The sequence below is a fragment of the Tasmannia lanceolata genome, unplaced genomic scaffold (genome assembly GCF_043159265.1).
Source record: "Tasmannia lanceolata isolate RefF3 unplaced genomic scaffold, GAP_Taslan_0.1 ptg000008l, whole genome shotgun sequence".
Classification (NCBI taxonomy): domain Eukaryota; kingdom Viridiplantae; phylum Streptophyta; class Magnoliopsida; order Canellales; family Winteraceae; genus Tasmannia; species Tasmannia lanceolata.
The window spans coordinates 34957881-34984082 of NW_027518685.1; the positions used below are offsets into that span (position 1 = coordinate 34957881).

General features: G+C 38.0%; 1 protein-coding gene across 4 annotated transcripts in view; it reads left to right on the plus strand.

Moving 5' to 3' along the window:
- The window catches only part of MDAR6 (monodehydroascorbate reductase 6), a 91817-nt gene that overhangs the window by 36459 nt on the left and 29156 nt on the right, over nt 1-26202 (plus strand). For 2 of the 4 annotated variants that reach the window (XM_077389358.1, XM_077389355.1), the window contains exons 7-12: nt 3333-3500; nt 3615-3699; nt 7815-7904; nt 11519-11620; nt 11711-11800; nt 22278-22358. In XM_077389358.1, the coding sequence (XP_077245473.1) occupies nt 3333-3500; nt 3615-3699; nt 7815-7904; nt 11519-11620; nt 11711-11800; nt 22278-22358 (616 nt within the window). The remainder of the gene's footprint in view (nt 1-3332; nt 3501-3614; nt 3700-7814; nt 7905-11518; nt 11621-11710; nt 11801-22277; nt 22359-26202) is intronic. The other 2 variants (XM_077389356.1, XM_077389357.1) reach the window with 2 other exon arrangements.

Consider the following 26202-nt stretch of genomic DNA (forward strand, 5'->3'; position numbering starts at 1 on the left):
TGGATCTTGACTTGCCTTTTCCTGATCCCCTATCATACGACCTTCCTCTTTGATTCTAACCAAGAACAACCATCCCATGCTCTTGATTCCCATCAAGAACATATTGCTTCTGCATCTCATTCGATAAGAGACACACCGTGACTTCCCTTAACTTCACCATGTCCTTAACATACAATAAAGTTGTCATACGAATCCAGAATTGAAGTAAGAAGCAAAAGAGCATTGTCTTCTTCCTTCAACTTTTCATCAATCGTGGAGGTGATCCACAATTCTGGTAAACACAGCAATGTGTTCCAGAAGATCTCCGCCTTCCTGCATCTTCAGCTTACACAACTGTTGCTTCAGATCCAATTAGTTGATCAAGCTTTTTGACATGTAAAGCTTTTCCAACGTCTCCCATAACTCGGGCGCCGATTTTTCTTCCATAACGTTAAACATAACATTATCTACCAAACAAAGTTGAATTGTGCTAACCGCCTTCGACTCAATGTCTTCCTACTCAACATTTGTAATCTTCTCCGTCTTCCCATCCTTTCCATTCAACGGTTTAGCCAGGCCCTATTGAATAAGGATGTCCTTCACCCTAATTTGTCTTAGGGTGAAACTAACCTTTCCATAAAACTTTTCGATGTTAAATTGTATAGAAACTGATTTTACCCTTATCTTAGATCACCCTCGTTGCGGAGCTCCACCTCAAGCATGAATTTCTCGGACATTCGTTCTTCGACCAATGATCTCTCTAACTGCAGTCCAACCACGACACCCACGATCGCTCCAACTGCGTCGTAACAACGATCGCTCCAACTGTGGCCTAACGACGATCGCTCCAACCTGAGCTCTGATACCACTTGTTGAGAGAATCTGCTGTGCAAATCTGATCCAATTGTGGACAAATAAACGGAAAAGTACAAATAACAACAAGCACAAGATGAACACCGAATTTTATGTGGTTCGGCCAAGATGCTTACATCCACGGGTGAGAACACAATCTCGTTTTTTTTGAATGATGAGAACACGATCTTCCATTATGAGAAAGCAAAATTATAAGGTTTACAATTGATTGATCTGAAACCTACAAACCCGCAACCCTTTCCGCTGCTAAGATCATACACAAGAGAAACCCAAGAGAAAAAAACTCCAAGAGAAACCCAAGAGAAATCTCTCTCTCTCTCTCTCTCTCCACACCTCTTCTTTGCAGCCGCCACACAGAGAGATTCCCACCCCCAAGAGACTCGTTCTTTCTTATATAGACCTAGGTTTTCCAAAAAAACTAAAAGGATTAAAGGACTTACTTATAATTTAGCTTTCCACTAATTAGTGGGAAACATGGCAACGTTCCCAACAACTTCCATTTGCCTAATGAAACTGAATTCACTTTTATTACATATCTTATCATCACGTTTTATCTTCGCTACGCTAAATTTTTTAGGTTTAAACTTGTCAAAGAACTCCCTAACTTCAGTTCGGTGACCTCTTGTATTTCCATCCTTATCTGTTCTCACCATGGATGTGACTCTTTAGACATTTTATGTTGACTCTTAACATTCGAAGTATAAGAACACAAGAAATATATATCATGGAGGATGATGCTGGGTTTTGTACGTGCTGGTAGAGAAAAATTTCTTGCTCTGAATCATTCACCTTACAAACTGTGGTTCTTCTCAGAATTCTTAGAGATAAAAAAATTTAGAGAAATATCCTATGTGTTGCAAGTGTTGCAAGTGAAATAATAAATAAGTTTTATGTAAAACCTTTGAAAATAGCACGTATGTCACATAAATCTCAGTTGGTTGAGAAGAGGAGAGAGAGGGGGTAGCTTTCGAGAGATTCAGCTGTAATCCCATCTGCCTTAATTTCTTTTTGGAAAGGTGCCATCTGCCTTAATTAGAAGTCAAAAAAGTTCTAATGACATCTTTAAAATCACTTGCTAATTTTTCGTGGGAAAAACCACAAAGCTGCTTGACTTGGGGAATCCTAATACACTTTTTAAGAAGCTGTTACGGTTCTCAATTCTCGAATAATTTTTCATTCGAGTTTCAAAAAACTAATTTCTAGTAAAACCTTTACTCAAGTCATAATCAAGTTGAGTTGACTTGGCGAGTGTCAGCCATGTGTGTAGTGTTAATGTTGGCAAACCTCGAAATTTAGGATATTTAGATTTGGTCATATATTTGAATTGATTTCCAAAGTTTAATACTTTATGATATAATAGGGTTATGGTCGGTTATATAATTCAAACTTGATAGGTTATAGAAATATAATATTTTATATTTCGTGTTAAATGCTTTCTATTGATATGGGCAAAGCTCGTGACCAATGGTAAATGTAAATTATGTGGAGTAGTGAAATTTGACATGTGTCCGAGTATTGTGTCCATTTAGAAGAATCCATGCAGCAATTCCCAAAACTCTATACTGTAATTGCTACTCTTTTTCTTACCAGGCCTTCCCTAAATTTAGGATGGTGCCACTGAAACCAATGAAAGGTAAAAAATCAATCCTATGCCACTCTTACCCTATCTAATACCTGTCTTCCCATTATGAAGACTTCTTTGGCCTAATCATATTCCATCATGTTCCTGATTTTCCTTAACAAAACTTTTACTACTTGTCATAGTCCGTACTATACACTAAATGAGAATAAATAATTATTCTAATTTTCTCATTGCTCTTTTCTGGGTTGGGCGAGCCTTGGCTCAACGGTAATGTTGCTCCATTGTGACCTGGTGGTCACGGGTTCGAGTCACCGAAACAGCCTCTCCGCAAAGCAGGGGTAAGGCTGCGTACATCTAGCCCTCCCCAGACCCCGCAATGGCGGGAGCCTCGTGCACTGGGCCGCCCTTTTTTTCTTCTTTTCATATATTTTAATAGATGTTTTGATCTTCTTTTCTCACTATTGATAGAATTTGGTCAAGTAACCAAAACTATTCTTACCTTTTCTTGCTATTGATCAAAACTTGGGACTAACTTAGAGTATAGTTGTCTACTAGAGTAAAAAATCATGCCTATCTATATATTTATCGTATGTGCATATAACATTAATGTGTAGTGCTTTTGTTGACAGATCATTGGCATTGGAAAATTATTAGTTCTATTTCATTAGAAATTTCAATTGATTGGTTAACGGACCTTAGGATTAACCATGCTTAAACTGTTCATATCAAAACCCAAATATGACATTACAGTAGCATTTTCTGGTAGGACGAGGTTTGTGATATTAGAGATGACTTGTAATAACTTGTTATTATTGTTTACCCTTTTGTGTTTATGCTATATACATCCTGTTAACAAACTTTACCTTGTATTATGTGTTATTTTGTTATTTTTATCCAGAGGTACTGTAAATTGTAGCCAAATTCCATTACGTGGATCATGTCATATCTCAAGCATATCTACATCATTTGCACAGATGGTGCTAATAGAACAAAATTTAAAGGGAAATGGAGAATGTTTTATTTATTTTGATCAAGTTGGAAAGCTCAGTAGCGCTACGGTTTGGAAGTAATACGCTTTATTATTTTCAACATGTTTCATCTTCACAAAACATATGGGTATTCATGATGCAACTAAGAAGGATGGATGTGTAATTTTGGGTGTGTCCCTCCTTGGTTTCAGATTCCCAGAGAAAATTGGAGGAAACTTGCCAGGTGTTCACTATATCCGTGATGTCGCTGATGCTGATTCACTAATATCTTCATTGGTGAGTGCTTTTTCATTTAATTTTCTTCTTTCATCAGCTTCTTTTTTTAATTACTTCTGTATGTCAATGTTGTGCACTGAGAGTTTCTTAAATTATAATATAGAAATTAGTTACACCCACACTCTTATCCTCTTAACAGGGAAATTTTGCTGAAATCTTGTAAAAAACTGATTTCAGGTAAATTTCGTGTTGGCCTTGGCCAAAATCCAAAATTTTGACCAAAATGTTTCGATTTCGGCCGAATTATAAAACATTGAACCATACGTGTTATCTGGTCCTACTCCAAATAAAGATTTGTCTACACAATCAAGACCCCTGAAACATACAATAGTCAAAACATTTGAGGATAATGTACCTTCCCTGTCGAGGGTCTAGGGTAATCAGTTCGATGTGGTAGTGGATATAAGGCATTTTCAGGGAGGACAAGTTGAATGGTCCCGATCATCACTCGCCACCATGTGCCAGTGTATGGCGAGAATGGGAGAGCGGAAAAATGTTGCCACAACATTCCTCACTAAAGTGAATTTTTTTCTTGCTACCTTTTACTTGTTTTTTGCATAATTTAAGCCACTGATAAATATGTTGGAAGTCCATTCTATAAATTGAAAAAAAGAGAATAACCATATCTTTTAAAAAAATGTCAAATTACAAAATTACCCCTAATAAGAGGTATTTGCCAAGGAGGCATAAAGGTAGCAGAACATAAACTAAAACACAATAATTTTCAAAAAAAAAAAAACAAAAAAAACTAAAACATAATATCTACTTCGTAGTACTAGCCGCACTCGCCCCTCAAATTGGAATATAAATGTCTATTATGTGATACTTATTAAGAATCTTTCATTGACTTCTTGTAAATGATTTGATACACATGTTTTGTAGCTGCTCTTTTGAACCTAAGGGAGCAGACATCTCTCTTCTCTAGTTTGACTGCCTTCTCCCTAACAAAGTGACCCTTAACCTTTACATGCTTGATTTTTTCGTGAATAATAGGATTGATGCAGATAGTAGGCCAATAAGTGGCATATTTGCCCATTAGGATTTATTTCCATGTTATTTAGATTCTAGGATTCTTATTTCCATGTTTTTAGTTTCTAGGATTTTATTTCCATGTTTCTAGTTTTGGACTTTTATTTTCCATGGAAAATATATAAACTCCCTAATTCTAAATAACATGGAAATAAATCCTAATGGGCAAATATGCCACTTATTGGCCTACGATATGCATCAAGGATCAGATGAAATGAGAATAGGTGCCTCATTGGCACAAATCACAAAATGTAATAATTGGTAAATCAACCCCATATCCAACTTCTGTTAATGAAGCCTATTGTGAATTGTGCTTGCAAGCAGCATGTTCCATTGCACTTTTACTCATGTTTAACAATAGATATGATGAATTTTGAATATTTCTTGTTCTTTCATGTTACCAACTTGACTCCCATGTATTTGACATGGACCGTGTATCGGATGGCAACCCTGCCTACTTTTCTAGTTTCCATTAGGCAGAAAATTGAAGACACCCATCAATAGCATATAATATTTCCTATCCAAGTGAAGATTTACTGTGCCATAGAATTTCATCGACTACATTAAGATGGAGAGCCTAGGGATTGTGCATGCATTGACAATCTACTCCAACGACAAATGCAATATCTGGTCGAGTATCTGTGAGATATATTAGCTTATTGATATACAAATTGGAGTGCTCTATAGAAGTGAAATATCTCACTCCCAGTTTTCCAGTTTCCTCCAATAGACAATTTTTTCTTCATTTGGGATATGAAGCTCCTTTCTTGATTGGGCAACTTTTATGCCAAGAAATATTTTAATTGTACAAGATATTTGATGACATAATTCTTCCTTAGGGTGTGTTTGGGTGCACAAAAGCCTGGATAGCTTAGGGGTTTTGCTTGGCATTTGGGTGCCATGTCAGCAAGACCCCGTGTTTGGGTGCCAATATAGGATTAACATCCTAGGTGACTACCAGGAATGTCTCTTGGCCTGAGTAATCATTGCATATCTGCTTATGTGTCACCCGCGCCCCTGCCTTATGAAATCCAAGCCAAAATCCACAAAAAAGGTGGAATTTTGCTTGGATTTCTTGGGAATGATGATCTCTCTCTCTTTCGCTGTCTTCCTTCTCTCTCTTATCTCTCTTCTCTATATTGGTAATGACACCCCATACCACTACTCTGCGGGTTGACAACCAAACATTACTTACCACTATTCTACGAGGTAAGTTCCAGGTAAATCCAATGCTTGTCTCCTCCCTGTTGACTACTTACACCACTAATCTACTAGGTAAATACTTGCAACCTTAGTGTCTTTTAAGCCCTTCAATAGTCTTGGCTTCTTTTACATGCGCACGGTATCAAGTACACGTACACATACATGTGCACAATAATAGAGTACACATGCAAGCACAAACACTTGTTAGAGTATAAAAGATTTAATAACACCTTCTCCAACAGCTTAAGCTTTTGGAGTAACTGGTAGTTTGACATGGTATTAGAGCAAAGGTCCCGAGTTCAAACCTCCTTGATGTCAAAAATCCACATGCAATGGTCAGCCCAAAAGTGGGGCCACATGTGCCACGTGTAGGCCAACCCAAAGAAAGAGGGGCCACATGTGAGTAGGGGTGTTCCTTATTCGGTTATAACCGAATAACCGAACCAAATTGGTTTGGTCGGTTCGGTTCGGTTATTTTTTTTTTGAAATTCGGTTATTCGGGTTTGGTTTCGGTTATCTCAAAAAAATAAATAAATTTCGGTTAATCGAATAACCAAAATTATGGATAAAAACCATTATTTTTCCAAACAAAGTGCTATATGGTCACTCCGTAGGATGATCAAAACCGTCCATTTGATTTATCATAACTTAATTAGGTTGTGCTCAAAAAATCATTTCGATAGGATGATCCTAGCCCTCCGATCCAAATAAAGATTTTGCTTTTTTTCCTCTTTTTCTCCCACTATTCGGTTATAACCGAATAACCGAATTTTTAATCGGTTCGGTTTTTGGAAATTTCGGTTCAGTTTCGGTTATCGAAATTTGATAACCGAAATTATTTCAGTTATCAAATTTCGGTCTATTCGGTTCGGTTATAACCGAACGAACACCCCTGCATGTGAGGGGGAGTGTAGAGTATAAAAGATTTAATAACACCTCCAACAGCTTAAGCTTTTGGAGTAGTTGGTAGTTTGACAACACTGATAGGTGCCTTCTTTGGATAAACCCCAATATCTTTCCCGCAGAAGCTAGCCGACAAAACTGCAGGAGGATATCGCTTCCACGGCTCCAAGTTGTTCAGGATTAGTGAAATCGTCATTGAGTTTCTCAACCTTTTGCCTTAGGATTAATCAGTTCTATTTCTCGATGGCCTTGGAAGGGATACGACTTTCAACAATAGCTTTACTGACTTGGGCTATTGCTTGAGTTCATAGATCAGTTTTCAAATCTATCGTCCTAAGAAGATAGTCTGGATGGAGTACCCATTAATCTTTTTATTTGACGTATCCATGCAAGAATGCTTTCTTTATGTCCAACAAAGTCTGTTTTCGGCAATTGATAGCAGTTCCTAAGTCAAATTTATCTTTGCCATGGGACTGAAAGCCTCTTTTAACTTCAATAGAAGTCATGTAAAATTGAATTTTAATGCCAATAAGTACAACCAATTGGTTTTTCTTTCTCTTCTATTTTTGGAAGTCCCAAGCTGAAACTCACGAGACACAATTCACACCAAATGACGAGTAACTGTTTTCCCTTTATAATTGTTAAATTATAAAAGATTAAATAATGCCATCTATAACAACTTAAGCTTCTGGAGTAATTGGTCGTTTCACATGGTATCAGAGCAAATGTCATGAGTTCAAGCCTCCTCGATATTAAAATTCCACATGCAATGGCCAACCCAAAAAAAGAGAGGGCCACATGTGCCATGTGTAAGCTAATCCTAAGAAGAGGGGCCACACATGAGGGGGAGTGTTAAAGTATAAAAGACTAAATAACGCCGTCTCTAACAGCTTAAGCTTTTGGAGTAATTGGTTGTTTGACAATAATATAGAGTTTATAATATATGATTGTTGTTGTAACATAACTTTTGCTGCTTCTAGGGGAGAGGAGGGAAGGTTGTGATTATTGGCGGTGGTTATATTGGTATGGAGGTTGCTGCTGCGGCTGCTGGTTGGAATCTTGATACAACGGTATGATTGCAATTTTATTTTGGTATGTGTATAATTTATCTGTGATAAAATGCGAATGTAGCAATAATTGCATTGATGTACTTTGAGAATTTTGTCTCTGCTATCACACCAAACATCAATCTTTTGGCGTATCTCCATTTACCCACGAGGCAGACTTAACATGATCACTGCTAAACCAACACCCTAAGTGGCTTGGTTTATGATTTGCTTTTCATAAAGTGATACTAATACCCCTTCGACATGATCACTGCTAAACCAATACCCCAAGTGGCTTGGTTTATGATTTGCTTTTCATAAAGTCATACTAATACCCCTTCGAGGTGTCACTAACTATTTGTTTGAACTTCTAGCTATTAGCAACTGCGACACAATTCTATCTACAAACCCACCACTACTTCTAAATTTTATTGTGGCTCTGGGAAGACTTACAGAAGCAATTTCATTGCTTACAGATCCATCACTATTTGGAATAACGAATGGACCAGCGACCAACTCTTTAACTGTTCGATCTGTATCAAATATTATAAAGCTTGTTATAATAACAAGATGCAGAAACATCTGGGATGCTCTTGATAGTTTAAACATTGTGAGTTCTTACTAGCATACAAGTAAGCACTGTCCGTAACTTATCTAGATTAGTATGAAATAGAGGGAATGAAGGACCTTATCTTCTTCGGTTGTGCTTAGGCTTCTCTTGGCGTAATTATGAATTGTAGGTAACAATAAAGCAAGCTTAACCTTGTACAAAGTTCAAAGTACAAACAGTTGGGTTACAACTTCTTTTGCTGGACATAATGAGGGAATGGGGCCAAGAAAGAATCAACTCAAATATGTAAAGAAAACAAAGTGCAAAGAAAAACAAAGTGCAAAGAAAAACAAAGTAGAAAATCAATTTGACTCCTTGGAGATTTGCACCTCTCTTCCACGAGATTCGTGATAGGTTGGATGGTGCTATTGTTTCTTTCATTCATGTCTGTTGTTCGGCCCATGATGTGGCCGATAGGTTAGCTAGAGACGGTGTTTCGAGGGCGGCATTGGAGTTATTTGATTTTCTTCCCCCTTGACTTTTTCCTTTTTCAGTTTTTCTGCTTTGGGTGGGCCTGTATTTTTAATCGTTCCTTTTTCTTCTCTTTTTTCCTTGTATAGACCCCCTCGGTCTTTTTCTTGCAATAACATTTTTTACCATAAAAAAATCAATTTGATATGGAGTTTTTGGAAATTAGCCAGTATACTGGTCTAATTACTTGTGAGATGACCAAGGAGGTAGTAAAGAATACTGATTTTCCTATTTTAGCAATTACTTCAACAATGAGGAAAAATCTGTTATGCGGTGACATATAATCTATTTTTTTGGAATATGACTTTCAAGAATCTTCAAGAACATTAAATCCTCAAACTCCAACTCTGGTTCATTCTTCAATGAGAACACCACCAATCCCAACTGGGTATTCCAATGAATTTGTTCTTCTTGTCATGATTATTGGGGCAACAGAACCATATGCATCATTCGCAAAACTAAATTACCGAATTAGGGAAAAATTAGATGAAAAGGAGGCAGAAAATGGAACATTAAGAGCATTTTAGTTCTCTCAAAATACTACTAAGATTACAAAATTGCTGAATTGAAGAATCCACTGTGTAGTTGATCAGAGATTATTTGGGAAAGAGTGGTGCCATAATTTATAGATCCATTGGTGCATTGATCAGCAAATATATTTTCAGAATCCTCATATTTTAATCCGAGGTTTGATTAACGTCAATTGAATTCTTTTTACTTTCTTTTAGGGTGGTCGCCCTTCTTTTATGTTGGTATCCATCTTCTTAGATCTTCTCAGTGATTTTTTCCCCATTAGAGGTATTTTTTTCTCTTTTGAAAGAGATGTCTTCTTCTTGGATGAGGCCTTCCTCCGCTAAGCAAAGAAAAGGAAGGATTTAATAGCAGCCAAAAAGAAAAGAAAAGTAAAGAAAAGATTTAGTTTTTAGAAGATCTTTTTCCTGTGTTTATTCTTCTTCTCTTCTTCTTTTTGAATTCATACGAGTTTGGTGTAGTCATCTCCAGAAAAAGACTTTAAACATCAAAATTATCTTTCTTTTTTCTTCCTTTGTAACTTGACCACCTCGGTCTTTCTATTAATAAATTGGCTATCATTTAAAAAAAATAAAAATTATCTTCCTCTTTTCCATTAACAAATTTTTTATTTCGACCACCTCGGTCATTGTATTAATAAAGTGGCTATCATTTAAAAAAAAATTATCTTCGTTTTTTCCGTTAGCAAAATTTTTATTTCAATAATGTAGTAAATATTAATGTAAAAATTTATTTACCTGACCCATTGGTTGATCCACCCTAATCACCTGGTCAAGTTGACCCAATGACCGACGTAGTTCGGATTTGGGTATGAGGTTCCATAATATGGTTGTAAGAAAGAAAGCGTATAACATTGACTTCTGTTATGGATAACTAAATCATTTCCCATTTTTGTTGTCTGCTTGCTTGTCATGAGCTACCAAAAGTATTCTACTTTAACACTCAATTAGAATATGAAGGATAGTCTCTAAATTTTTTTCTCATTCTATTGATGTGCATAAATATTGTTCTGTTTTTGTGCAAACGAGTTCTTGCATCATCTTCTTCAACATTTTCCCTTCATTTTCTTTTCCTCTTTAAACTAATCTTCTTACGTTTCAGCCCCTTAATGGGCTATAATTGTAAATCTGCTGTTTTGGTTGAAATATTGGCAACCTTTTATGAAATACTCTATCTTGGATGATCACTTTATGCATCCATTTTGCATGGAATAAGGCTGTAACGGTTCTTGCCAAATTCACGCTTGGTGCAAGGTGTTTAAATTCCAGTTTCAGTTTCGGTTTTGGTTGCCACAGAGGTGGAAACATTTCGGTTTCAGTTGGAAATTTCTGTGGAAATCCTGTAAAATGAAGGAAACATATGCAAATGATAGAATTTAAAGATGCAACTTTAGGAAATGCTAGAATAAGCACAATACGCACTTAAAAACCATCTCATTAAGCAAGACAACTGACAACCATCCACAATCGGTTTAAAAACATCCAACACATAGTGACATGCACTGTCGCACATATCTTATAATTTGGTATGGTGGGGGATAGAAACGGAAACATTTCGGTCGTTTCGTGTTGATTTTGGTGGAAATTGAAAATCATGGTTTGGTGGTCTGTCCCTTATTTTGTGGGATGATGATTATCTCTAGAAGAAATTATTCTTCTTGAATGACAAAGAGTTTACGATGTTGGCCTTTTTTCTTTGTGACACGCTGAATAAGCGATTATGGCAAGATTCTTGTAGAAGTTGGGCATTTTGCATAATGTAATTCTGTAGTTTAATCCTCAAGGAATTTTAGTAAACAAAACTAACCTTTTCTAGCTCTTGTACTTCACATCATCTGAAGTCTATGAGACGAAGATTTCTTTTCGACGTGGATCTAGTATTCAGCTTTCTTGAGTCTTTTTTTCTTATATTCACACAATATAATGATTTTCCCTTCCAGAAATGTTCTAGTACATACTCTCTACAATTGCTTAGGGCAGGTTATTTGCCTTGGTTTGATGGTTTTGACTAACAATGGTTTAAATAGGTTATGTTCCGAGAGGGTCAACTTATGCCGAGACTGTTTACTCCTTCCCTAGCTCGGAGATATGAAGAACTCTATCAAGAGAATGGTGTGAAATTCATAAAGGTATGATTTCCATTTTATATTTAAAATTTGCAGATTTCCACAAAAATATGAAGACTACGCTTTTGAAATTTGCTCTTATGTACTGATCAGGGTGTCCATATCAACAAAATAGAAGCTGGTTCTGATGGACGGGTGGCTGCTGTCAGACTTGAAAATGGTTCTACTGTAGAGGCAGATACGGTACTATAAATGTTCTTCTATTTATTTGGTTCAGAGTAAATACAGTTTTTTTTTCCAATGACAGCAGCCCGAGATTTCCGTTGCCTCCCTTAACATCTGACTACTCTTAGGGGTGTAACTTGGGTCTGGCTCAACCCAAACCCGACGGGTTCAACCTGATTTTGGCCCTGGTTGGGAAAAACCAACCCAATTTAATTTTAGGTTGGGTTAGGGTTAGGGTGGCAACCCTACGTAACCTCTGTCCTCTAATTTTATCATGATTTTCTTTGGGTTTTGTTTTTTCTTGTATTTCTTTGTTTGGCCCTAGGTGAACCCGAACCAACCTGACTCAACCCGACCCGGTTTCGGGTTAGATGGGTTGGGTTAGGGTTGAGATTTAGAGGCTGTTGGGTTAGGGTAGACCATCCTCAACCCGAGGCTCGGGTTGGGTCCGGTTAGGGTTAAGGGAATGCTATCTCGGGTTTGGCCTCAACCTGATCCAACCCGACCCTAGTTGCACCCCTAACTTCGACCGAAATCCGAGGTCAAGACCGAAACCGAAACGCACCGAAACCGAAATTCCCTAAATGTACCAAATTTCAGAAATTTCAGGAATTTCAGCCTAAATTTCATTAAAATAATATTTTTAATTATTTTTACCAAATTTTGGCCTAAATGATCAAAATTTCAGACGAAATTTTGTCCCAAAGAAATGATTTTTCGGGACTTTCTATGGCCAAAATTCCGCCCCGGACCGAAATTTATACCGAAACCGAAATTTAAAACCATGCCCCTAACTACCCTTGAAGCTTAGAATTTCATCAGTCTAATTTCTATGGTTAATATCAGTCTTAGTTATTTACCAGATTAAAAAATATTTAATCTTCTGGTTACACATTAGGAAACATGTTCATGAGTATCAGTTGATTTGATTTGATTTGATTTCACGTATATTTTCCACTTGCCAAACTTTTCATTGTGTTTGTTTAGATAGCTGGAAGTCCACCTCTTACACAGTGCTGATGTTAACTAAAAGATATATTTCATGCATTTATCTGATTTTTTTATGCTCTACCTATGTTTGAGATCGACCAATGCTGGACTAACTTTGTACCTACAGAATGTAAACAAAAAACATCAGACATAAGAAAGACATACAAAATGTAAAATATAATACTAAAGTAACTTAACTGGGTTGCTTCTCCATTATTCACACTCAAGCAGTCAATCCCAAGGAGGTTTCAAGTATTCTACTGTTCAATAGAAGCCAATCCAAACTCAATGCTGTTACCAAAGTCTCTCCCATAATTAAATAGCTCAAAAATCTCCAAATCGAAATACATGTGAAGTAGGACTGGGAAGAGAAATAGAAGAAAGGGGAGAAAAGGAGAAGAAGAAGAGAATAGAAGAAGAGTAGGGGAAGAAATGAATATAAGAAGAACAGGAAAATAAAAGTAGAAGAAATTAGGGGAGAAAAGAAGAGGAATAGAGGAAGGAGAAGAAACATGTAGAGGGGAGAAGTGAATCAATCTTTATTCAATATTCATCAAAGTTAAAAATCCCTAATACAATTAGGCCTATATATAGGCAATGGGATGGAAATAAAATTCTATGGAAAATAAAAGTCCTAACAACTAAAAACATGGAAATAAATATCCTAGAATCTAAATAACATGAAAATAAATTCCTAAACTAAATAACATGGAAATATAAATCCTAATGGGCAAATATGCCACTTGTTGGCCTACTATCTGCATCATTCTCCCCCGCTTGAAAAGAACTCGACCTCCGCCTGGATCAAATATGTAGACGTTCAACTGAAGCAGCATGAGTCGTAATTCGTCAAACTCTGGAATGCTTACAACGCTTGTTATGTCTGTGAAAGTGGTATGGAACGCGAGCGTAGTGATATAGAAGACATCATCCATGAAGAACCAGAAAGAAACCAGCCTCTCCTGATAAGTAATGTGGCAGGGAATATAGCAACATAATCCTTCTGTACTAGAGTGATGGCCATGAGTAGCATCAATCTTTGTTTATATGCTGCTCGCTCGTGTTTCAATCTCTGTACATACTGATATGCATATTTTCTCATAAACTCAGAACAAATCTCCCCCATTGACTGAATGTAGGTGCACCTGCAATACAACCAAAGTTTTAAATTTCGGTTTCGGTGTCGGTTTCGGTCACCACCGAAACCGAAACGTTTCTGCTTCGGACCGAAATTTCGGCCGAAATCATGTAAATATATGATCATGATTTCGTTTTTTTAATTTCGACCAAATTGTCTAAAATTCCGGTGTAAATTTTGGCGATTTTAGTGGAAATTTTGGCTCTTTCTGTGAATATTTCATAAATTTCGGTGGTCATTATAACATTTCGGTGGACTTTTTAAAAATTTTGGTGGATCTAATTTTGTAAAAAGGGCTAATAACGAAATTTCAACCGAAATTTCAGTGACATTTCGTCGAAACTTCCTAATTCCGGTGAAATTTCGGTAAAATTTCGCCGAAATCTTGTAAAGAAACGACTTCATGTAAATTTTGTTTTGGTCGCAGCCGAAACCGAAATATTTCATTTCGGCCGAAATTTAAAACCATGAATACAATGCGCCCTCACTATCTCTAGCCAGAACAATTGGGCTTGTCGTAGCAACGAAGCAGGATTCTTCCCTGGGAGCCTTCGATTCCCGCTCTGGCAACCTTGAGCAGGATTCTTCCCTGGGAGCCTTCGATTCCCACTTTCGATTCCCGCTTTCGATTTTCGCTCTGGCAACCTTGTGTCATAGTACTGGCTCAAGAGATAGTCTCGCGGTGATTATAGCAATAGTACTTGTGATATGCGTCTAGAGCATAGATCCACTGTAGACATGCATCCTCATAATAGCGGTAGTGAGTGTTGCAAATATCGATCGTCGTACCCATAAAAATGTGGAACATATGGCGGAGCCATTGGGATCAGCGTACAAAAAAATAAAATAAATCAACGGTCTGATTTATTTGTCATGTCGAAAGGAAGACAATGCTTTTCGTGGATCTCAAATCAGACTCTTGGATGGCTCTGATCAGCGGTCGGACCAAACGGACGGACTGCGGAAGTTGGTCGTTGTACTGCTTGCACTCGTTATTGACTGCTGAAAGTAGGCTGGATATACTTGAAAAGTTGTCACGAACAACTTTTGTGTTGACGACGAATCAAATTTTGAGCGGCAATGGCCCAAGTGATGGGAGAGAAACTAGAGAGAGAAAATGTGATAGAGAGGAGAGAGAAAGTATAGAGAAAAGAAAAGATTTTGTTTCCTTTTTTTTCTTTTTTTTTTGGGAGGGGGTGCCTAAAGGTAAAGAGGGGGGGGGGGGGTGTTAATCAGTGCTTCTAAATGAGGAGGGCTGCCCAGGGGAAACAGGGGGGTGTTGTTTTGTTTTGTGCTTTACTCATGCCGTCACTTGAATATCTAATAGGGGAGGGGGGGTGCCCAAGGGATAAAAAGATGGGGTGTGAAATTTACCTTATTTCATAAGTTAATTATAGGAAAAGGTTTCTGAGCTCGAGCTTAGCCTGAGCTAGAGCTTACAAACACCACCTCCCATAGTTTTTTTTTTTGAAATGACAATATATTGAAAAAGGAACCGAGATGGTCCACCAGAAATACAAAGAGGAAAAGCATAAAAAGACAATAAAAGTTGTTTTAGTCATCCAACCCATTCATTCCATAGAACCTTACATAGGTGGGTTGTTCTTGAGGAATCATCTCCATAGGATCATGGTAACTGTTGATTTGTGGAGGTTTAAAATGGATGGCTGGAAAGTAGGCTTCCATAGATTGAATGGTTAGGATGATATTATGGAGATGGTTTCTTAGGAACACCCTATCTATGTTAGGTTCTATGGAATGTATGGGTTGGATGAGCCAAACAACATGGAGAAGGTGTATTTATAGAGCTCTAGCTCAGGCTGAGCTAGAGCTCAGAAACCTCGCCCTCCAATTAATGATTTATTTAAAGGAGGGTGTCCAAGAGAAGATGGGGGCTTTCTTTTCTTTTCTATGCAAAGAGTTGAATTGGTAACTCTATGTAACAAGTTACTGTGTAACCTTTTCTTTTGAAAAGTCAAATTATGGCACAGTAACCTAACCTCTCAAGCTACTACCAACTGTCTCCTTTCCAAATGCAACACGCATGGTACTTCTATTTTTTTATAACTTTGTTACCTCCTGTAGCAGGCCACCAGATAAATATGAAATAAGTGAAGAGATATCTTACCTATTAAGCCTGGTAAAGGGGTAACTTGCTAATCCATTAATCCTTATCAGAAGGAAACGTTACGTGCTTTCTTTTTTTTGACTTTGGGATATCTATCTCACAAAGATGTTCCAGGAAGGCTTAGCCTAACCCTCAATATCGTGATGCTTAGCTTGCTTGTATGAGAAGGGAACTCTCTTTTTACTAATCCTTGCCTTTATTATATGGCTCTCAGCCTACTGAAGATAACTACTGAGACTTTTTGTTTTTTTAATTATTTCAGATTTGGGGGATCTCCACTTGCCCAAAATATAAGTTATTAGAAGAAACTTACCACTTCAATGGGATACGGCGAGAAAGAGGATTACTTTTGCATCCTGGTGGAATATAGCAATATAGAATACGGCAACAGTAACCCCCAAAATCTGGTTCTTGTGGAAATTGGCCGTGGCCTGCGGCTGGGTTGCGTGTTGCAACCGGAAACTAAGAGGATGGTGGTTTGCTGGTCTTGTAATGGGTGATGCACGGGCTGATGGTGAGACAAGGGAAACAAGATTGTGGGGTGTTATGGGGAAGATAAGAGGTGGCTGTTATGGGCTGGAAATAAGAGGTGAGAATAGAAGGAGAAGTGCACCTAGTAGATACTAGAATAACAAACATGCACTGGAAATGTGCACCGAGATTCTTTGAGACAAGTGAATAGGAAAGAAACTCTTCAAAGAAGGATGCACAAATGAATGAAATTCTCAAGAACAAATGTAAACCGACAACACATGCAGCTCAAAAGGAAAACAAAAAGGCTTAAACATGCATAAGCTATACATAAAATGGAGATGAAATGGCTAAACATGAACAAGCCTTACAAAAAATCTCCATCTCTAGCCTTAAACACCCGGCTGAAATAGATTAGGCAACGTAATATTGTCCTACAAATTTTCAGGAAACAGAAGAAATTGAAAAAAAGATCTTGATGTGAAGAAATTTAATCACCTCAAACACATGAATAAATGTATTTCAAAATATCTTGCTTTGATTCTAAAGGAGACATGTGGGCGTGGCACCAATTGAGGAGAAGATGAGAGAGCACCGATGGTTTGGGCATATCCAACTACTTGTGCCAAAGTGGAGGAGTAAAAAGAGGTAAGGGCAGACCGAAAACAACTTGGGTAGAAAGAGTGAGGAACGACTTGATGGCTGGGAACTTAACAGAGAACATGACCTTGGATAGGAGAGAATGGAAGAAAATGATCCGTGTTGATGAACCTAACTAGTGTCAGGATTAGACTTTAGTCAATTTGAGCCGGGTAGATTCTTTCATCTTCATGAAAATTTTCTAAAAGATTCATTAGCCGACCCCAACTAGTTTGGGACAAAGGCTTAGTTGAGTTTAGTTGAGTTGATTCTGAATGAAACAGACGAGCACCAACCAAAATATACAAAAGAAACCAAAATTGCGGGTTTTCACAAAAAGATTAAACAATCCCCCTCAAAGCCACAAATGGGAACTCCAGATAAATCTTGAGATTGGTGCAATGGATAAAAAAAATTGAATTTTTTTCCGGACAGGATGGTTCATGTAATGACCCGGATTTGGGGCAAATTTTTAGACATAATTTTTTTTCTTCAGAAATCCCAAAATCCGAATCGCTATCCCAAAAGGGAAACAAGTGGACTAAAAAAGAAACCCAATACGACTCACAAAGTAAAGGTACTTTGCCCGACAAGGCCATATGGCCAAACACTCTTTCTTTTATCCATTTAGCTCCCTTGTTTGTGTTTATGCTATCATGTCATTATTTGTACCTACAAAATCTGGGAGAGGCAACGGGGTCAGAAAATTGAATGCTAATCATGGTAGTTTCTGCTTGAATGAATGAATTTGATGTAAAATGAATAATTGGCTATTTTTATTCTTTAATTTATTTATAATTTTTTATTATACATATTTTTTTATATTTTTGAATGAATCTTACGATTTACGATACGATTTACATTCCGATACGATTCGACCCTGATTACGATTTACGATTCGATTCCGATTTTCAAAACATTGTGAACGGCAACATGACAAAAATCTGTGAACCCAAAGATCTCATCTCATGAATTATTTCGAAAGAAATCACCATATGCATATATAGTGTTATATATATATATATTTTTGTCTCACATACTGCCTCATGTGGAAAGTTTACTATATATACTATGTATATATAGGCCATAGTATTACAGAAGTAATACTGTAAGACACTACTATACATATGACCATGAATCAACGCAAATCAGTTTCGAATTTTTCTTGATAGATAGAAATATGTGTACAACGAAGGATATGCATGTCACAAACTATAATATCAAACCATTAAAATGCTCTTATAACAAGAGTCAACTATCACTTGCCTTAGTGTTTGACTGTGAAAGGAGATGGAAGGTTCTAAGTATCAATCGAGAAGCAACCCTATACAATTTACATATCAAGCGTGTTACCATTGGTTCAAGTGTTCAATTCTTTTCTACTAAACTTTTTCGTATTTATACCGAATTTATTACTAAACTCGGAGAGGCTTGTACGTAAACCTAACTGTTGATTTATTCGTAAACCAATTGTTATAACATATTGTATTATTATTTATAAATCTGATTTCTTTTGAAAACCAAAATAAAATGATTATTTAACTCCTTTTAGATATTGATTTTAATGAAAATCAGCTATTTAAGGCTTATATGATACATACATATATCATCTCTTTCATGCAAAACGATATAAGTATATTCTATAACAATTTTATCGAAGATGTTTATACAAAACAACCCATTTAAACACCCATACCTGTTGATTTTCTTGAAAATCAGCACCATAAGACTTAGATACATTATTTATATATTATATACGTTATATAAAACACTTGCATCAGTTATATAATTGATATACGATAAAATCATAAAAAAAAAACCTTAAACACACTGTTTTGTGTTGATTTTGTTGAAAAATTATCATAAAAATCATATATAACACACCTAGGTATCATATCTTTTATGAAAAACATCTTACATAATTTATATGGGAAGTACTTGATGAAATCTCAGAAAAACAATCACTTTTAAGTGCTGATTTTCAAGGAAAATAGTGACAAATCCTTTAGAAAATCACACGTATAGGTTTAGGCATCCAAAAATAATTCCTACTTTTTTTTTGAAATGGCAATATATATTGAAGAAGGGAACCAAGAAGGTCACCAGAATTACAAAAGGGAAAAAACAGCAAGGGACAACAATAATTCAATGGAAAACAGAGCCAAAACTTCTCACGGGGGAAGGAAATCAAACCACTCCAACCCCTCTTTGTGTACTCCAGATCGAGCGAGAGAATCCGCCTCGCCATTTGCTTCCCGACGAACATGCTTAAAAACCATAGACGCCCCTGAAATGAGATCTGAAATTTCCTCCAAGTAACTAAGGAATCTCCACGGGGGAACCACTTTCCCCGATAACCAACTAATAACATTTGAAGAGTCCCCTTCCACAATCACCCTGTCATAAGCTTCAGCACTCAGGTGCTTTATTCCCTGATATGTCGCCCGAACTTCAGCTTCAGATGAGTCACACCTTCCAATGGGACCTGCAAAAGCCCACGAAACCTCCCCTTAATAATCCCGACATAGTCCTCCAACCCCAGCTGGTCCCGGATTACCCAAGCAGGACCCATCAAAATTTAATTTACTGAAACCTTCAGGAGGAGCTTCCCATTTTTGACTTCTCTTCTCTCGCCTCAAACCTTCAGCGCACACAATGCTCCACCCCTCCCACAGATCGAATGCTGATACAAATTTGAACAGAGGGATGCTCTTCACCCAAAAAATAACCAAGGCGATAATTTTGTTAAATAGCCAGGACGATGACTTAGCTACTCCTTTGAAAAACTCTTTGATTTCTTTCCTTCCATATGACTCACCACAAGGCAATTAAACATAATCTCCACAGCACCTTTCCTTTATTTTTCCAGGGCACGAAATCCCAACTCGAGAATAGATCTGCTAGAGACTTTGGAAAGACCCATAAAATACCAAACTTTTCCAGAATGAAACCCCACACCTCCCTCGTTATCTTGCAATGGATAAAAAGGTGATCAATCGATTGTCCATCTTCCAAACAAAGCGAACAATGGTTCACTAGGCACATACCACTTTTTCTTAGAAACTCTATGGTTTGGATACTCTAGATTACTCTAATTAGGGATTTTCGTAAGTAAAATACCATACATATATTTTTAAGGCATAAAATTTTAAAAAGAAAATTTAAAATAAGTTTCTTTATTCAAAAGAAAGTAAAGAAATCAGTAAAACATTGTAAGAAACCCTAATTAGGTGGAAAAAAGATCAGCAAAAGCAAAAATTGTGAATTTAAACAAGAAATTACGAAAAACATAGTTTTCAGGCACTTACTCGAAGACGAAAAACCAATCGATGCAAAACTGTAGCTTTCTTCTTCCTTTCTCCTTTCTTCTCTCCCCTTTCTTTCCTTTTTTCTTAAATTTTTAGGTGATTAAAAACAACCATAGATGTGTTTATTTATAAACTTAGCCTAAACTTTTATTTCAAGAAGGATTCCAATTATTAGATTCCTAATTATAATCCAATACTAATTTAAGAAGGGTGGAAATATCAATATTGGGTTTCATAACTTAGTCTAATATATTATTAGTATTTAGGTTATATACGGTTACTTTCAAATAAAACAACCCAAAAGTTGCCTAATAAGACAAAACTCGTAATTATGCCTAATCCTAACAGAAAAATGGTCATAACTTGCTCAAATCACGTCCGAATCGCTAAATCTTGGTCTGTTGAATATGTATTCGAAATACCCATCTACCGAGACTAAAATCATGTCGAACGGACAAGATTTGATGGCTCAAAAATAGGTTATACTAAAAGTAACGAAAATACACTATGACCGTTGATTTTTAAGATCGTTTAATCTAATGCGGGATAGGATATACACAAGAATCTTACAGATTGGGGATCGATCCAATATCTAATTTACATGTCCTACGGTCCAAAAACTCAAAATCGATGATCTAGCCGTTAATCTTTGATCGAAAGATCTACGGTCTAGACTTAATTAGGATTTGTATCTTTATAGGCCCTTTGTGGGACTGGGTCGTTACAGTTCAAGTTTAAATGTCAAACAAAGCAACGAATTCTAAACAATGATCATCGAAGTTTTTGTAGAAATGGGAATTACAAATCCTTCAAACTCTGAGCAGATCTTTTGACCTCTCATTGTCATCCAAAACAAAATTTCTGTCTTTAAAGACACTTCATTATTCATATAGATCAAACTTGAAACCTGTATTGAAAATTTTAATTTATGTGAAGCTCAAAGGCATTCAATCATTCAATTGTCCAATCAAACATCTCGGATAGCCTAAACATCTTCCCATACATAGAAGACAGGATTCCCAAACCCCTCACAGAAAACAAACATCACTCACAACCATGCCTGTGATACTAGTTGGAAATCATGAAATGCAAAAAAGCGAAACCTTTTTTTTTCTTGTAACAAAGGAAGAGCTCCTAGATGCTGAAATTTCTCTCTCTAAAATAATAACATGAATTGAAGAGAGACCCTGGCCCTTTATATAAATATGTGGAAGGGCTTCAAATACAAATCTTACTGATGTTAGAGTAACTCACTTAATAGAACATAAACCAACTAATGAGCGTAAGAAAGGGAAATATAACTGTGAATGACATACTAATAAACTAACTAGGTAGCTTTGCATTCTAACACCTGTTTTTGACGTAGCTTATTACTAATGAAAGCTGGTAAAACTTTTACATAGATGGAATCCTCTTAAGAAGATAAGCGCCTGAGACATGAGTTTTGAAATTAACATGTTTAGAATTGCCATCCCGATAACAAGATTTTCATTGCACTATATAACATTTCTACATGATTCAGATAGTATGTTTCATCCTTACTTTTCCCTTTTCCAGTCCACAATAGATCCTTTCTCATTAAACAATGAATGCATCAGTTTTCATGGAGGAAAAAAGTTTACTTTGCCTTATATTTGTATTTTACAACCATAAATACAATGTTGCACACCCAATCTTTTCGTCCACTTTTTTGTTTGCTCTCTTCAATGTGGAAACCTATTTCATGAAATTTGATGCATGATTTGATTGGATAAGTTTGATATCCACGTTGAAACACAAGCTGGTGTGGTTCATGACATCGGAATGGTCTTTCGAATGAAGGTTATTGTTGGAATTGGTGCAAAACCAGCTGTCAGCCCCTTTGAGGTAGTGGGCTTGAACACCACTGTTGGAGGAATACAGGTCAGAAGAGTGGTTGACAAAAGTTCTACAATACTCATTTAAATTAATGCCCACAATGTTAATTACATCTTTTACGTATAAATGCTTCCCATATTATACAATTTTTTGTAAAAAGAAATATAAGTGAATAATTTTCCCACCTCTTAATTTCTCTTGTTCCCTTATCTTTTTACTTTTACAACAGCATGTACTCAGATGCCGGTGCTATTCGTCAATTCACTGTGCATCACTTCTTTATGTTTATCTTCACAGATCTTCACTGTCTTTCTTTTCCGATTACTTTGCAATTTGTAAGCTTAGTATTGATAAACAAACCACCCCCCCCTTGACTTTTGCCATAATCATAATCATCTTAAGTTCTGTCTCCATGCATTATCTCCATAATATTAACTTTTTAACGTTTTTCATTATACTTAATTATAGGAAGCCCTTATTACACATTTTGTAAATTAATATTTAGCAGAACAGTATTAAATGAAAATTCAAATAGACAATACTTGTGGAGAATCAAGAATTGTGCATATTGGGTTTTGCAAAATATCTAAAAGATATTAAGAAATGGGGATTGCTGGTCGTATTGGGATGGTTGATGCTAGAGAGGCAGAAGTTAGGGCTGTTCTTAGAAGTAGGAACCTTCATTAAGGGTGCTGCTCCCATGACATAACCGCGATTCGGCGCTCCTTAGGATGGGAACCCCCCCCATGGCACTCCCGAAGGGACGGGAACCACTCCCATGGCGCTCCTAACCAGGTCCTATTACGACATCGGTCCCACTATTACTAAATTTCTTGTATCAAACTCCTCCAACTCTTTAAAGTACTTCATTAGAGCAGGCCCAAAGGCATTTTCATAAGGCACGAGGAAAGAGGGGACACAAATAAAAATGGTTAGAAATTATTACTTTTTGTACTTAAAATTTGAAAGATACATAGATGGTTAGAAATTACTATTTTTTGATGTACTTGAATTTTGGAAAACATATAAAGAAAATATTACGCAAATGCTCCCACGACGCTCCCAATCTTAAACTCTTCTTGACCCCACGCTTCCCCGCCCCGCTTTTTGCTTCTAAGGGCCTGTTCATCAAGGTATCAAAATGCCGGATTGTGCTTGTTTGGACAAGGTGATTGTGGAGGGTGACTCAAAGAGCTACCCCACCCCACGCCAACCCCCCCCCCCCCCCGCGGTGGAGATTTGCTTCCTTTTTTGACGAGCTTTCTGGTCGTCCGTACTCTTCAAGCACGTCGGAAGATCTGTTAATGGTGTAGCAGATAGGCTTGCCAAAGATGGTGTGGGGAAGTTGGGATAGGCTTGCCAAAGATGGTGTGGGGAAGCTGGTTTTGGAGTCGGTTGATTTCCTTCGCCCTTAGACCGTGTTTCCTTTCCTCTCTTTTTTCTTTTATATTTGTTTGTATTCAACCTTTTTATCTGCAATCTTGGGCGGACCAACTTTGTCTTCCTTTTTTATTGAATGTAATTGCTATCATTAAAAAAATAGGGGTATTTTGCAGAAAACTAGAGTTTGGTGGAACCAAATAAATAGATATCCAGTATTACATGCAGAAAAAGATGTGGTAAGTTCACAAATGCATCAATGGCTTGACTGTTTGGAGATGTAGAAATTTGGGTTGCGCACAACGAACAAATAGAAAACCCAAAGAAAAAAATAGAAACCAACAAGAGAGAAACGAAAATGGCATGAGATGGATATACTCTTCTTCTTTCTTCTTTCCTTTTTTTGAGGAACCTCTAAACTACAAGTAATGACTAGACTACCCTCATACATTATTCAACATTGTTATACGCTACATTGAAGATGAAGATGAGAGTAGAGAAGAGAGTTTAGAGAGAAGAAGTAAACTGAGAGAATGATACTCTCTCACACACATCATATATTAATATATGCGTGGATACACATCGAAAGACACAAATACCCCTAAACAGGGGTGTGCACATATATTCAACACTCCCCCCAAGCTAGAGTATGTATATCATACATTTTCAGCTTGTTACATAAATCACTCAATCTAGCTCCGCTCAATGGTTTTTTAAACATGTCAGCTAGTTGATCATTGGATCTTGTAGATGCGTGTTAGAATAAGCTTACTATGGGCAATCTTGTCATTGTACTCGATCTCTTATTATATAAATACTTCAGTGAGGGGGAGTCTAGCCCTAACTCACTATTTTCTTTCTTCAAACTTTCTCTCAACATGGTATCAGAGCCCTAGGGTTTCTGATCCCTAGGGAAAACCCTTAGCCTCCATCTTCTTCGTCCCCAAGCTTCTACCTTACCCACCCCCCGGCCCCCAAAAAAAAAAAAAAAAAAAAAACTACTGCCGTACGCCTCCTCCTCCTCTTCTCCGGCCCCTCCCTCCCCTCGGAAACCCCCCACTCCTCGCGACACTCCGGACACCCCCATGGCATCCCCCTACGCCCCCTCAAATACGGCACCCCCCTTCCCTTCCTCCACCCTGCGGCAACCCCTCCCTTGCCGCCTTGGCTTCTCACCCTCTACGGCTCCTCTCCCCTCCCCACCCCATACAACACCCCCTCTTCTGCTGCTCCACCCCGCGGCAACCCCCCTTGCTCGTAACCCTCTACGTCACCCCCCCCCCCCCCCCCCCCTTTGCCATTTCCACCCTCCACGTCCCTTACCCGCTTACGGCTTCCCTTCCCATCCCATGGCGACCCCCATACCCCCGTAACCCCTTCTCTGCTCCTCATCTCTTCCCTTCCTACATCAGACCCTCTCCTCCCCTATACCTATTTTATTAAAAACCCTACGCTAATTTCTTTTTCTCTCTCTCTTTGAAACAACCCTAGTTCCCTCTTTCTTCTTGCTTCCGCACATATGTGCTGATCTATCTCAGTTAGGTTGACTTTTTGTTCGCGGTTTCGCCCGGTCTTCTCCATGGCTCCCTCTCTACCCATCTCGCTGTTCCGCGGAGCCGCGGTATGAGTCATTTCTTTGACTAGTTGGTTTCTCCATCGCTTCTTCTCGTCCATGTGTGGCCAACTGTTGTGGGAATTTCTCTCCCTTCGTCCGTGTTGTCATTATGGAGCCACCTGTGGATCCTTCTCTAGGCATGACCACTGAGGTCCGTGCCCAACCCCCTCCTTCGGCTACCTCTTCTTCTTCTCCCAGCTTGGCATCTGTGGAGGGCTCTTACCCACAGCTGACCACTGCCAAGCTTGATGGAACCAACCACTTATCCTTGAAAGTTGCGGTTGAGACATATATTCTTGGACGGGGCGAGGTCAGTTTCCTTCGTCAGGATCCTTCCCCGCCCAAGGATCCTACATATTCTCGCTGGGAACAGGAGGACGCCTTGATTTAGACTCTCCTTTGGCAGAGCATGACCCCTGCCATTTCTTCTACCATGATTCTCCTCCCGACCGCGAAGGAGATCTGGGATCACACAGCCTTGACATATTTCGGAATTGAGAACCTTACGCGTATCTTTGCCACGTATTCTGAGTGGATGCGTCTGCGCCGTGGTGACGTGTCTCTTGAGGCTCACTATGGCCAGTTTGTCTCTTTATGCAGCGGCTTGACATATTCCTGCCTCTTACCTCTGATGTTACCATCCTCCACCGGCAGCGGGAATAGATTCGAGTGCTGCACTATCTTGAGAGCCTAGGCCCTGAGTTCACTCATTTGCGTCATCAGATTCTTGGTTCAGGCAACATTCCGTCGCTGAGAGAGGCCTATTCACGTGCACATCAGTGTCTTGGCGAGTCCCCATCACGGTTACATGTTGACAGTTCTGCTCTAGCTGTTTCTGATGGCGGTAGTCGCCCTGTCAGGGGCGGTGGTTCATTTCCATGAGCTCGTGGTCGT